This window comes from Ranitomeya imitator, chromosome 2 (assembly GCF_032444005.1).
Source record: "Ranitomeya imitator isolate aRanImi1 chromosome 2, aRanImi1.pri, whole genome shotgun sequence".
NCBI lineage: Eukaryota > Metazoa > Chordata > Amphibia > Anura > Dendrobatidae > Ranitomeya > Ranitomeya imitator.
The window spans coordinates 416,028,243-416,043,091 of NC_091283.1; the positions used below are offsets into that span (position 1 = coordinate 416,028,243).

The following is a 14,849-nucleotide window of genomic DNA, read 5'->3' on the forward strand; positions in this document are numbered from 1 at the left end:
TGAGATTATAAGCTCCATGCCGAGGCAGACAATGATGTGAATAAGTGCATTCACCATAATTAGCTGCAGAATAAATTATATTGACTCATTTGTTATCTTTTCTTCCTTATGCCTTCCGACTACTTTTTATGCATGTAATCAGATGTGCTAGGTGATGTACATAGGTTTCAACAGAGAAAGGAAGAAGTGGGCGGTTTATTTTCCCGGCGTAAAAATAGTCATGTGGGCATATTGCTTTCAGATCAATAGCAAGTCCGGGCAAAGAGCATATTTTGCCAGTCATGTGTGCCCAAAGCCACTACTCTATGATCTATCTGCTCCCTTGTATTTGTAGAGATTATTGGCATATTACTGTATCTTCAGGGTAGCCAACATTAATATAGGGTAACACGGGGTACAGTAACAGTGGCAGTATCTTTGGGGGCACCTTCGGAATTCTCAGATATTGTCTTGGGCTGGGTTTACACATATCGATCCACCCAACCAGATTGGAATCCATATGATTTTTGGGATGTCAGACAGAGCACCGTATTCATATCACATTAAGACCATCTATGTCAGAAGACGATGCACACTATAGACCATTTTCTATGACTGATATGAAATTTGTCATATTCAATATATTTAAGTTCTCTATGTTGAGATCTGACTTCTAGAAGATCATTTTCATTACAATTTTAAGTCAATTTAGAGACAAAATTTTCGACTTACTCGCACCCCACTAATTTTGCCTGTGCATCTCAATTTGACTTATAGTTATGAGTGTTGTTGCATAAGGAAAGTGTTCTACTGGTTGTGCCACTTAGCCGTCACAGGATCAGTAATTAAAGGGATTGTCCAGTTTGGTGGAACTGTTAAGAAAATGGTTTGACCACTGCAAAGGTAAAGCACGTCATTACACAGGGATTGAGAATCTATATTATGTACAGACACCATTAATCCTCTATGGCAAGGGAGGTTCTTGTCTGATTTCAAGGCTGTCCCAGTAGGAAGTTGTAATTTATCCAAATTTTGGGGGACCATTAGCTGTTCTTGAGCTTTCACCTCATCATTCATAATAATTAAAGTGCACTAGTTTCACATTAGTCGTAATGTTAAACTCTCTTGGTTAGCCAAATGTCAAGGTCTTCTTCAGTGGAAATAGTCTTCATGGAAACCTTGGTAAATAATAATTTTTGATAGCATGACTTTGGAGGGTTTTGAAAGAACTGACAGACTCCATGTTCTTGGTCATGTAAAAGCCTTCTATAGACCTTGATTTCAGTTTTTGGATCCAACATGCTAATGTAGTATGAATGGAGGCTACGAAACACCCCTGGGCAGTGCTCTTATTAGAAAATTAGGAAGATATTAAATCAGATATTAGGAAGATATTAAATCAGACATGGTTCATTGCAGTGCCCGGTTTGTTATTTCTTCGCAGAGAAAAGATGCATCACAGGAGTTCAGCAATCTTTGTCCAGATGCAGTCCAAGCCAGATGGACATGTTAATGAGGGCATCATTCAGAAGTGATAATTGCTGTCCAAAACACCTTTCAACTATAGTCTGTGTATAGTCCACTTCTGGAGTCCTTAGATGAGAAGAACAATAATATATAAACAGTGAAGCCTTGGGCAACCCAAAAAAAAGATCAGTTGCCCCAATGAAAGCAGGTAGCATGAGCATCTGTTATGTGTAGGTACATATGTCATTATGCAATATGACATTGTCGTAGACATGAGGACATGAACTCTGAATCACTTCCTCGCGATCTTTGTACAATGGACCCTTGAAGCAGTTGGAAAATTTCAGCAGAGCTACTGTCAAAGCGACTGTGGGATGCCGAGCTCTTCAGAAGCCGAATTCTTAACCAAGTATAGGATGGATGAATTTAAAGGGAACCTGTCACCCCCGTTTTTTGAGATTGAGATATAAATACTGTTAAATAGGGCCTGTGCTGTGCGTTACTATGGTGTATGTAGTGTACCCTGATTCCCCATGTATGCCGAGAAATACATTACCAAAGTCGGCGTTTTCGCCTGTCAATCAGGCTGGTCTGGTCAGGTGGGCGTGTTCACAGCATTCTTTTCTTCCCCAGGTTTCCGTTGGTGGCGTAGTGGTGTGCGCATGTCCAAGGTCCGGATTCCCTGTGCCCACGTGAAGACACAGCGCGCGATCTGCGCTGTCATTCCTTTCATCGGTGCGGGCGGCCATCTTCCTGGGGCCGCGCGTGCGCAGATGTAGTGCTCTGCTGCACGGGGCTTCAGGAAAATGGCCGCGGGATGCCGCGCGTGCGCAGAAGAGATCGCGGCGGCCATTTTCCCAAAGCCGAGTTTGCATCTCGGCTTTGGGAAAATGGCCGCCGCGATCTCTTCTGCGCACGCGCGGCATCCCGCGGCCATTTTCCTGAAGCCCCGTGCAGCAGAGCACTACATCTGCGCACGCGCGGCCCCAGGAAGATGGCCGCCCGCACCGATGAAAGGAATGACAGCGCAGATCGCGCGCTGTGTCTTCACGTGGGCACAGGGAATCCGGACCTTGGACATGCGCACACCACTACGCCACCAACGGAAACCTGGGGAAGAAAAGAACGCTGTGAACACGCCCACCTGACCAGACCAGCCTGATTGACAGGCGAAAACGCCGACTTTGGTAATGTATTTCTCGGCATACATGGGGAATCAGGGTACACTACATACACCATAGTAACGCACAGCACAGGCCCTATTTAACAGTATTTATATCTCAATCTCAAAAAACGGGGTGACAGGTTCCCTTTAACCAAATAAAGAAAATCCAAGCGCATTCCCCTGCCAGGGGCTCATCTTACATGCTGTCATCCTCAGTGAAAATTTGTATTTTCTCGTCGCACCCCCCACTCTACTAGTGGAGAGCATGCCAGGAATGTTTTCCTTTTAAAATGTTTTTTTTTTTTCATCACGGCGGTCCATTTAAATTGCTAAAACGTATCCTTCAGCCGCTTCCCCATACAACCAAATGTCAGAGCTGATCAGGTCTCCTCCGCTACGTAACCAGTAATAACTTACACGCATCATTGCAACTACTCCATGTGGGAAGGAGGGGATGCACTGCTTTGGGGAGCCTCATTCAGATTTCTAGGTCTCCGATCTTAGCGATACTTGCCTTCAGTTCTTGGTAGCTGGTGCCCCTCAATGTTTTAGCTTGTTTTTCTTGCAATGCACATCGAGTCAGGGGGGAAAACTTGTGGAATCTAATGAATGCATACATTGTTTACATCACACGCCCATATGGTCCTCTAGAGTTGTACATTTTTCGTGATGTGGGATTTTCTGCATTAAAGAATTATAAACATGACTGCTTTTTTCACAAATACAACACTTTTATCCGTCGGTTCTTTGATATTGCACCTCGGGTTAATGGAAGTGTAATAACCCACACAACAACAAGGGGACAATACAAATATCTCGCTGAGGATCTGTTTATACCAAGGAAGGTGACGGGCACAAGGGGGCATTCTTTGCGTCTGGAGGAGAGAAGGTTTTTCCACCAACACAGAAGAGGATTCTTTACTGTTAGGGCAGTGAGAATCTGGAATTGCTTGCCTGAGGAGGTGGTGATGGCGAACTCAGTCGAGGGGTTCAAGAGAGGCCTGGATGTCTTCCTGGAGCAGAACAATATTGTATCATACAATTATTAGGTTCTGTAGAAGGACGTAGATCTGGGTATTTATTATGATGGAATATAGGCTGAACTGGATGGACAAATGTCTTTTTTCGGCCTTACTAACTATGTTACTATGTTATGTAACCTGAGGACAAAAGCTGTGTGGCTTTGGAAGAAAGTAGCCATGTTTTACTATTCCCAGACAACATCCTAAGGCTACGTTCACACTAGCGTTGTGCGCCGCTGCATCGGCGACGCACAACGCACCGAAAAACGCGTGCAAACGCACGCAAAAACGCTGCGTTTTTCGACGCGAGCGTCGTTTTTTGATGAAAATCGGACGCAGGAAAAATGCAACTTGTTGCGTTTTCTTGGTCCGACGCTAGCGTAAAAAAAGACGCACGTGTCGGAAAACGCAACAAGCAAAAACGCATGCGTCCCCCATGTTAAACATAGGGGCGCATGACGCGTGCGTCGCCGCTGCGTCGCCCGACGCTAGCGCGACGCACACTAGCCGAACGCTAGTGTGAACGTAGCCTTAAAAGGGTTTTGGAGACTGAACTTTTTTCAGCAATCTACACAGGGCTGAAAAAAACAAATAATAGGCCTAAAGATTCTCCCAGGTTGGAGGTCACTTAGGGATGAAAGGACTGTATATGGTATATGCCGCTATCTACACTGATACAGCCGTGTCAATGACTGTGCGGTTAAACAAACAAAAGCACATGTAGGCAATCTGAAAGTAAAAAATACTGATTGTTTCCAGCTCTAGCCATATCAATCTGCTGAAGTGCAAAACTAGATGAAGACCAATTTCCATACTTTCCTCAAGACTGCTAACATGAAGAGGCCAAATACCGCCAAACAGAGCTAAAATGATACTGATGATGTTGCGGAATCCTTCTTCCTCCTTGTTTTTTACCCCTGCTTTGGACTGCATGTAGTCGAGTTGAGGACCTTATGGAGAGACTTATGGTGCCTTCATGCGGCAGCCCGCATAACCTCAGAAGCTTAGGATCTGTGTGTATATTTCATTAGGGGGTACAGAGGGTACAAAGCCACTACTAGGCCCATGAAATCCAAAGTGCCTGATCCTTGTCAGACCATCATAAATCAGCAGGTCTGGCCAGATATAGATTGCAAAGGCCACTCCTGCAACATGTACGGGATTATTGAAAACCTTTCTAATACACTTCCTGCTTCAATCACTGCTTGCTGTCTATGAATGGAAACTTTACTGTCAGAGGCGGGAAACTCATCTTGATCATGCTCAAAGCGCAAGAAAGGGATCTGATATACAAGACCGCTGCCGAAAGCAAAGATCCTTGACGTGGGGAAGAAAAAACATATTTTAGGTCAAAGCGTCTTTCTCTGTGAGATCCCAGATGGATCACGGGAATGTGATTGTCACCCGTTCGCGTCGTGTGACTTTTTCAGTTGCCCTTGGTAAATAAGGCTACTTTCACACTAGCGTCGGATTCGGCCCGTCGCATTGCGTCGGGCCGAGATTCCAACGCTAGCGTTTGTTGTGCCGCACAACGAGTGCAGCGGATGCATTTCTCCGGCGCATCCGCTGCCCCATTGTAAGGTGCGGGGAGGTGGGGGCGGAGTTCCGGCCGCGCATGCGCGGTCGGAAAAAGCTGTCCATCGGCTGCAAAAAACGTTACATTTAACGTTTTTTGCTCCCGGCGGTCCGCCACAACACGGCGCAACTGTCGCAAGACGGTTGCGACGTGTGTCAATACGTCGCAATTCGTCGGTAATGTAACTCTATGGGGCAAAAACGCATCCTGCAAACAACTTTGCAGGATGCGTTTTTTCCCCTAAACGACGCATTGCGACGTATTAAAAAAAACGCCAGTGTGAAAGTAGCCTAAGACTGCAGTGCAAAGCATTCAGCGCCGCTGTCGAGTCAGACATAATGTCAACTGGGGTACCGCAGGGGTCGGTATTGGGACCTGTTCTCTTCAACATATTCATTAATGAACTGGTAGAAGGTTTACACAGTAAAATATCGATATTTGCAGATGATACAAAACTATGTAAAGCAGTTAATACAAGAGAAGATAGTATTCTGCTACAGATGGATCTGGATAAGTTGGAAACTTGGGCTGAAAGGTGGCAGATGAGGTTTAACAATGATAAATGTAAGGTTATACACATGGGAAGAAGGAATCAATATCACCATTACACACTGAACGGGAAACCACTGGGTAAATCTGACAGGGAGAAGGACTTGGGGATCCTAGTTAATGATTAACTTACCTGGAGCAGCCAGTGCCAGGAAGCAGCTGCCAAGGCAAACAGGATCATGGGATGCATTAAGAGAGGTCTGGATACACATGATGAGAGCATTATACTGCCTCTGTACAAATCCCTAGTTAGACCGCACATGGAGTACTGTGTCCAGTTTTGGGCACCGGTGCTCAGGAAGGATATAATGGAACTAGAGAGAGTACAAAGGAGGGCAACAAAATTAATAAAGGGGATGGGAGAACTACAATACCCAGATAGATTAGCGAAATTAGGATTATTTAGTCTAGAAAAAAGACGACTGAGGGGCGATCTAATAACCATGTATAAGTATATAAGGGGACAATACAAATATCTCGCTGCGGATCTGTTTATACCAAGGAAGGTGACGGGCACAAGAGGGCATTCTTTGCGTCTGGAGGAGAGGTTTTTCCACCAACATAGAAGAGGATTCTTTACTGTTAGGGCGGTAAGAATCTGGAATTGCTTGCCTGAGGAGGTGGTGATGGCGAACTCAGTCGACGGGTTCAAGAGAGGCCTGGATGTCTTCCTGGAGCAGAACAATATTGTATCATACAATTATTAGGTTCTGTAGAAGGACGTAGATCTGGGGATTTATTATGATGGAATATAGGCTGAACTGGATGGACAAATGTCTTTTTTCGGCCTTACTATGTAACTGTTGGTAACGCATTTCGCTTTATTTTTCCACAATTTGGAATGTTGCGATGATCATTTACACCTGTCACATATTTACCATGATCACTGGAACCATAAATACCACCGTGAATGAGGCTGGAGCAGGACCTACAGATGGAGCATAGCAAGTGCTCATGCATTGCAGGAAGTGGACTTTGCTCTTGCATGACATTTTTATTGGCACCTGGAGGTAGAACTGACACCTGCATCCCTATACAACTCACCTCAGCTGTCAAACACCAGCCCTTTAACCATACTTGGGGATCAAAGGCTGCAGCATGGCCTTGTATAGCAATGCAATGCACACTAGTCTGGTTAAAGGAGCCAGGTGCCACTGTACAATAATTTCTATTAAAGGGATGTTTCTATTATGATATATTGATCCAACTCAATTCCCTTATAATTGAGATGTGACTACCCCTATTAAGGGGTTTTCTGGTTTCAGAAAACCTGTCCTGTGTTTTACTCACCCTCTTCTGGTCTTGCGGTGAATCCCTGACACTATTTTAGATGTCTGCTATTGTCTGCAGTGAGCAGCTTGTGCCGTCTATTAGGGCAGAACCACTGGGCTTAGTGTTGATATGACATCAGCGCTGCAGACAATTAGACAGTGGGAGCAGTGACGGAGACTCAGAGCTGGACCAGGGAACGGTGAGTAAAGAAACATTTTTTCTTTTAAACCAGACTTGGGGGACAGGGTTTTTTGAATATGGAAAACCTCTTAAAGATGGCAAAGTTGCACTGCTAAATTCACAAACAATGAACGTGAATGTGGTCACACTGCAACATGTCTGCCGTCAACGTGAGCACAATACTATCAATGTTTGTGATTGAAGCATTATGATTTGGAAGAAGTACGCTATTGCTCCCTGTTATCAGCCAGCTCAGGCTGAAGAAAGTCTGATACTACCTCTCTCATGTATTAACACATTTCCGTACATAGGTCATCTTCTACCACTACTGAAACTTTTATTAGTGTGTTACCGTCCCTTTAAGAGATATGGTGAGCTGACTGTACAGAGACACCACAGAGCCCATCCTGAGGCCTAGTGCGCCGGCTGCTGCTCCTGCTTTGTCACCGGGTGAGATAATTGTATGGATGTCAAGATTGATGCAAAGCCTGGACTGCAGCATTTCCATCTATGTGCAGGAAGGGCGTGTTCGCTGATTCTCTGCTGGGGTCATATGGGGTAGATCTGGGCATCCTGTCCCCGTAGGGTAACCTCCTGCAAGACAAAAAAAAATACAAGGGGTCAGGGCCTATGCTAAGCACGAGGCTTCCTGCACACGGGGTTAGAAGAGTTAAACAGGCAGGAAATGGTGCAGCATGGATATAATGGAGAAGTAGAGCACCCTTGCTGCAGGAAGTGAAGGACGGGCATTAAGTAATAGGTTGCCCGGGTCCCTAACCTGTTCACTGCCAGTAAAGAATGGAGTGTGTGTAGGAGAGAGAATGGCCATTGTCTCCTCTGTGCAGCCAGCACCTGATCTGGACGGCATTTGCCTCCTGGTGCAAAAAAGACAAAGGCGGGCGGGCTGTGTCCCCCAATGCTGCAAAACTTTCCCTCATCATTTCCATCTTGCAAATCGTTAGGCAAATGCAAAACGGGCGACCTTGTGAGAGAAGCCACCTTGTTAACTGATGAGTGGTCACATTGCATCTCAGGTGGAGATGTAGAAAGCAGCACCCTAAGCCTGTATGAGACCCCTACAGCACAGGTGTTTCCTATCTGCAGGCAGGGGGTCTTATGTATCACCTATGGGTGCAGCCTGACTGCCCCTGTGCCACACACAATGCTCTGGATTCAGACACCACCAATGCCGGGTCGCCGTTTTGTCATTATTATTGCATTGCACCCTGTAGGTTGGGCACCAGACGCACCTACATAAGTGACCTGCAGTCAGAGATTACTCACGTTGCACATAGGAAATGGATGTGTCACAGGCTGCACTGATCCAGAGCTGGGGAGCAAAACCTAGACGAGACCTCCCATATTATAACACGGGGCCCCCAGTGCCGAAACAATGCAACGATACCAGGGCCCTTGGGCGAGGTGCAGTGTCCCCCAATCAGTCCCAGGTATACTCTCCTGTTTGCAGTCCTCCCTCAGTGCCACTTACATCCGGGACTATGTGGTTGTGTGGTTACCACATCGCCATGTTGCATCAGATAGGCGCCAGTGCTGTCGGGTGCAGTCACAACTAGAGATGAGCCAATTAGATGGGGTCAGGGTTTATTCGGCAAGCTGTAGCGCTTATGGAATAAGCTGCAGAGTGAACCCGGATCCATGGAGTGCGCCGGCTGATCAGATGTCCGGTGCCGCAGCTGCATGTGTCGCGGGTGTGTCACTGTCACCGCACATGCATGGAGAGCCCAACACACAGGGACCCAATCAAATTGGCTCATCTCTAGCGACAACGTTATGGGCAGGGGCCGTCTAGTAAAGAGGTATCGGTGTGATAGTCTGCGGCGGGGTTACCGCTGCAGACATGGGCAGCACCGTGATTAGCACAGCCTTGCAGCGCTGGAGTCCTGGGTTCTAATCCCACCCAGGACATCTACAAGGAGTTTGTATGTTCTCTCCATGTTTTCATGGGTTTCCTCCGGGTTCTCCGGTTTCCTCCCACATTCCAAAGACATACTGATAGGGAATTTAGATTGTGAGCCCCATTGGGGACAGTGATGATAATGTGTGCAAACTGTAAAGCGCTGCGGAATATGTTAGCACTATATAAAAATAAAGATTATTATTTTTATTACCGTGCTCATTCTCTCACGCGGGCGCGGTTACAGGCATCCGCCACACTTGCCGTGCCCCCTCAGGCCCTGGCTGTGACCTTTGCACTGACCGCACGCTCTGCGGCTGCGGACGGTTAGCACGTTGTCGCCGTCATGTGTCGTACGCTTCCGCCATCTTTATGTCACTACGTTCTGCCATTGTCAGGTTGTAGACTAAGCGACAAAAAAAGCTGGTGGAGGCATGGGACCGCGCCCAGGGTCCTATGAAGCACGCAAGTTACACGCTGGGCAGAGGAGCTGACACTCTACGTTTATCACCGCAGCCGCATACACGCAGGTCACAATACAGCCCTCACTGGTGACCGTGATTCCAGGCTCCGGTGACGCTCTCCTCACACGCCTTCCCGCCACAGCCTCCTGCAGCTTCAGGGGTTCCGGGAGGGGCGTGGTTACCTCCTACTGACACGCCTCCTCTCCGCCCCGCCGGCCAATCGTTCTGCTTGTTTCTGAAAGATGCCCAAATTTGGCGATGTTCAGTCCTCGCGCTGGTGGGCGGAGCTACCAACCGGCGAACTTAAATAGCATAACGGCCGTTAGTGAGTCTCATTCAGCCGGCGGCAGCGGACCTGACAGCACCTTCCATTCCAGCTTCTGTATCCGTTCAGGAAACCCCCATCTCTTAAGGTAAAGGAAATCTCCTGGAGCGTCGCCGCACTTGTGGCGCTTGGATGTACGCGCTTATTCGCTAGCTGTGGTGGCCTCACTTTCCATGCTCGGGACGGTGTCCTGGTGCTCAGTGTTTATAGTCGGTGGTTACTTATTTTATTCTCGGCTGTGTGGAGGGCGGGAGTGGTAGCACTGCAGCCTCCTGGCTTGTAGGCTCTGATAACGCAGTGTGCTAGAATTAAGACGTGGAACTACAACTCCCAGTGTGCTTTAGGACTAAAAGCCGTAAATGATATTTATTTGCATTGTCGTTGTATTGGTTTCTGTCAGAAGTTTCTACGTTATAACCGTAGAAGTGGCTTTGTGTCGTGTTTCCCCACTGAGCGTCCCTCGGAGGGTGAAGCCCAGGCTTGTAGTGACCGCTCTGCCCTGACAGGTGCCGCTGCAGGGCGGGGCAGCCGCCGGCTTTTGTCCTCTGTGGGTGACGACGAGGCCGCTACTGTGAGGAGGGGGGATGAATGTCACTTTCACGCGGCTGACGGGTGGACTGCACCTCTTCCAGTAAAAGAGGAGGGGGGTGCATGCGTCATACGCTGACACACCCATTCTCTAGACATGACTAACGCATGATGTCCCCCTCCGTGCTCCGAATGGACTAAACCACGCCCGGAGTATTTGAAAAGAGCTGGAGTGGGTGTGGCTAAAGATGAGTCTCTGCGTCCATATTTGGGCACAGAGCTGCTGATTGGCTGTCTGTGAAGTGGGAGGGAGATTCGAACGTCTCGAAGCCTTGTGGGCGTGGCTTGCACTGCAGCTTCCGGTGTCTTGTCTCCATGGAGCTAGGTGTGGTCAGGAGATTAGACTGCAGGAAGTTGCTGCCAAGTGAGTGTGGCAGGGCGAGGCCCCATCCTGGGCGTGTCCGGAGCTGTGCTGCAGCATTCTCCATCACCCTGCCCTCCGGGTGGGGGCAGCACTGCTCTTGTGCAACTTCCTCCGCACCTGAGGCCCTGCCCGGCTTCTGCTGCCAGTCTGCCCACTGCCGCACTATTTAGGCACAGACTGAAGCTATAACTGCTCTAGTGACTCTGCTGTGGCATTTTTGGGGGCAATTATTATAAAAAATTCTTTTGCCTTTTGTTCTTGCAGTAACCATGGAAGAGGAAATTGCCGCTCTCGTTGTTGACAATGGATCTGGTATGTGCAAAGCCGGCTTTGCTGGAGATGATGCTCCCCGTGCCGTCTTCCCCTCCATCGTGGGCCGCCCAAGACATCAGGTTTGTTTCCTTTAAATAAAGTTTTCAGTCTTTTTTTTATTTTTTTTTGTCTTCTATCCCTGCCCTTAAGTGGCTATAACAATACCTGCTGTTCCTCCTCTGCAGGGTGTCATGGTTGGCATGGGTCAGAAAGACAGTTACGTAGGTGATGAGGCCCAGAGCAAGAGAGGTATCCTGACCCTGAAGTATCCCATTGAGCACGGCATTGTCACCAACTGGGATGACATGGAGAAGATCTGGCATCACACCTTCTACAACGAGCTGCGTGTGGCCCCTGAGGAGCATCCAGTCCTGCTCACAGAAGCCCCCCTGAACCCCAAGGCAAACAGAGAAAAGATGACCCAGGTTTGTCCCGGCCTGTCCCCCTCTCCTTCCTCTCTGGGACACTCCCTGTAAACTTCATTCTCCATTTTTCTCAGACTTCATGTTTTCTTTCCGATGTCTCCAGGGCTCTCTACCTCTCCTGGCATTTTCCTCCTGAAGCCTCAGGTTTCTGTTCCATTATTTTTGGTTTCTGCTTGTTCCGTTCCTTCTACACTAGTTCTTCTATTTATCTTTTAACCTGCATGCCAGCATGTTCAGCATGGTTTGGGGTGTGCCCACACACTGCACATAGAGTAACCACATCCTCTACTTCCTCCCTGCAGATCATGTTCGAGACCTTCAACACCCCTGCCATGTACGTTGCCATCCAGGCTGTGCTGTCCCTGTATGCCTCTGGTCGTACCACTGGTATCGTGATGGACTCTGGTGATGGTGTGACCCACACAGTGCCCATCTACGAAGGCTATGCCCTGCCTCACGCCATCCTGCGTCTGGACTTGGCTGGCCGTGACCTGACAGACTACCTCATGAAGATCCTGACTGAGAGAGGCTACAGCTTTACCACCACAGCCGAAAGAGAAATTGTGCGTGACATCAAGGAGAAGCTGTGCTACGTAGCTTTGGACTTCGAGCAGGAGATGGCCACCGCTGCCTCATCCTCTTCCCTGGAAAAGAGCTATGAGTTGCCTGACGGACAGGTCATCACCATCGGAAACGAGAGGTTCAGGTGTCCAGAGGCCCTCTTCCAGCCATCCTTCCTGGGTATGTATCTGCAGAATCATGGGGGGGGGGGGGTTAAAGGTCCAGATGAGTGAGTACTCATTGCTCAGGTGGTTTCCTGAGTATTTTAGTGCTCGGAGACTTAGTTTTCATTGCTGCATGATTTACAGCTGCTAGACAGGCTGAATACATGAGGAATGCCTGTTTAGGAAATTTCCACATGTATTCAGGATGTCTAACAGCAGCAAATCATACAGCTGAGGCACTAAGAAATACTCAGATCACCCAAGCAACGAGTAGACTCGCTCATCACTAGTCCAGACCTGACCAATTGTTTATACTTGACAGTAGACTAACTACACAACTTGTATCTTATAGGTATGGAATCCTGTGGTATCCATGAAACCACCTTTAACTCCATCATGAAGTGCGACGTTGATATCCGTAAGGACCTGTATGCCAACACTGTCCTGTCTGGAGGTACCACCATGTACCCTGGCATTGCTGACAGAATGCAGAAGGAAATCACTGCCCTTGCCCCTAGCACAATGAAAATCAAGGTGAGTTGTGAATCAGATGCAACAAGGCTTCAGCCAGCCACTGGGTGCAGCTTCAGTCTTCGGTCTGCACATGCCCAGTGCTACATGTACTAACTGACACACTTCTCATCCTCAACAGATCATTGCACCACCCGAGCGTAAATACTCTGTCTGGATCGGTGGCTCCATCCTGGCCTCCCTCTCCACCTTCCAACAGATGTGGATCAGCAAGCAGGAATATGACGAATCCGGCCCATCCATTGTTCACCGCAAATGCTTCTAAACGGACTGCTAGCAGATGCCTGTGCATTTGCTGCATGAGATATTCAAGTATTAATTTGCCTCGGCAAATGTGTACAACCTCATGCTAGCCTCGTGAAACTGGAATAGAGCCAACTTCCAAACGAACTTGCCCTCGGAATGTGAGACACTCAAGTCGCCACCTTGTTGGGAATCTTTCTTTATTTTGTAATGCAAGACTTGGACCTGTCTCTATATACCCCTCCCATTCCTGTGGTGTCCGTGCTAGCATATGCATACCCTGTACACATCTCCGATACCATACCTGGTTGGCATTCAGTCTTGAGTGTCCCCCTTTTAAGCTAAGTCTTGCGTAGAAAAGAAGCATTTCTGTGAAAGGCTGCCGATCTGCGACAGTATTGTGAATGACACTTCGTCCATGGCGGTGAAGTCGAGGTTGGAGATATGCACAGGGTATCTTGAGGTTTAGGCTTCCAGGTTATCCAATTTCTTTTTTTTCTTAGCGCTTAGTATTCCAGAATTTCATTTCTGAGGCTGGTAGGAGTTCACGAGGGAGTCTTCTGTCATCTTGCCACTGTTTTTCTAGTATGGTCAGAAGTTACTAAACCTTACCACCATGGCCTCCAGGCCTTAGAATTTTTTTTTTTTCTTAGCCCAGTTTGCATTCCCAGCGTTGAACATGGGTCTGAAGTTACACCTGTAAATTTACTCATCCAAGTTTAATTTATGTAAATTTTTTTTGTATGTTGCCTTAATGTTCACATGACAGTAGGAAATACCAAATTTGTAAGTCATCCTGAAGCTGAGAAACTGTAACTCCCGGAAACACTTCATTGTGTAAGAAATAAAGCGCTGCAGTAAAAAGAATCTGGTTGTTCGTGTCAACACTGGGAAGGGGGTCTCCAATACTGGGTGGGGCACAGGGACAACTCACAACAGGTCATGTTCTCAGAATTTCCTTAATATTGCACATGTGATGCAATACTAAGGAAATCCTGAAAATGTGACCTGTTGGTGGCTTTTGAGGACCAGAGTTGAAGAACACTCTTCTACATGACGACCATACATACTCAGTCTCAAAGCTGGTCCCTCCAGTAATCGGTAGACTACTACTCAACTGGGAAGTTGTATTCTAGCAACAACTTTTGACTTGTAGTGAGCATATTAAGGTTGGTGTTGTGGCCTGTAGGTGCATGTTCCAGTGACCAGGAGCTTCCCCCAAAATTGAACCCCAGCAGCTTTTCACAAGGACTCGGCTCCATGCACCCTCTCAAATGGGCCAGAAGCAATAGATCATTACCACTCACCCATCATGGACCACTTCTCATTTGTTGTAATTCTAATTACTCAAAGCAATTTCCTTACATAAAGCACCTTGAGTCCATGGTGCTGTACTTGAGAAGGGGTTACATACAGATATCACTTACAGTAGACTAACAATGACAGGGGAGAGGACCCTACCTCTTGCTGGCTTACATTCTACATGATATTCCCTTTTTTTTGGGTGGGGGGAGCACTTGCAGACTACATCATTGTACCATAGTACTAATATTGGGCAAAATATGCCATACCCCTCTTGCACAAGAGGCTTCACTGAAGAAATGTAGAGACCCTTTTAGTCATTCTGTGCAGCACACTCAAATCTTGTACCCGCCCCCCCCCCTTTCAGATACAGGATAAGGCTAATCACAGGTTCTGACACTGGGACCCCCCCTTGGTGACTCCATGATTGGACTGGCAGTGTACT

The 14,849-nt window shown here is 47.6% G+C and overlaps 1 protein-coding gene and 1 long non-coding RNA gene across 2 annotated transcripts; one reads left to right on the forward strand and one right to left on the reverse strand.

Annotated features, from left to right (window-relative positions):
* Positions 1-7,522: 7,522 nt before the first annotated feature.
* Positions 7,523-9,750, reverse strand: LOC138667457 (uncharacterized). Its single transcript, XR_011318768.1, has 2 exons — positions 9,340-9,750; positions 7,523-7,804 (listed from the first exon to the last, which is right to left on the reverse strand). It is a non-coding gene; the product is annotated as an uncharacterized lncRNA (long non-coding RNA).
* A 116-nt stretch (positions 9,751-9,866) lies between these two features.
* ACTG1 (actin gamma 1) lies at positions 9,867-13,969 on the forward strand. The gene is made up of 6 exons (XM_069750756.1): positions 9,867-10,002; positions 11,131-11,258; positions 11,364-11,603; positions 11,906-12,344; positions 12,681-12,862; positions 12,981-13,969. Exons 2-6 carry the CDS (start codon positions 11,136-11,138, stop codon positions 13,122-13,124), a joined length of 1,128 nt encoding a protein of 375 aa, XP_069606857.1. The 5' UTR covers positions 9,867-10,002; positions 11,131-11,135; the 3' UTR covers positions 13,125-13,969.
* Positions 13,970-14,849: the final 880 nt, after the last annotated feature.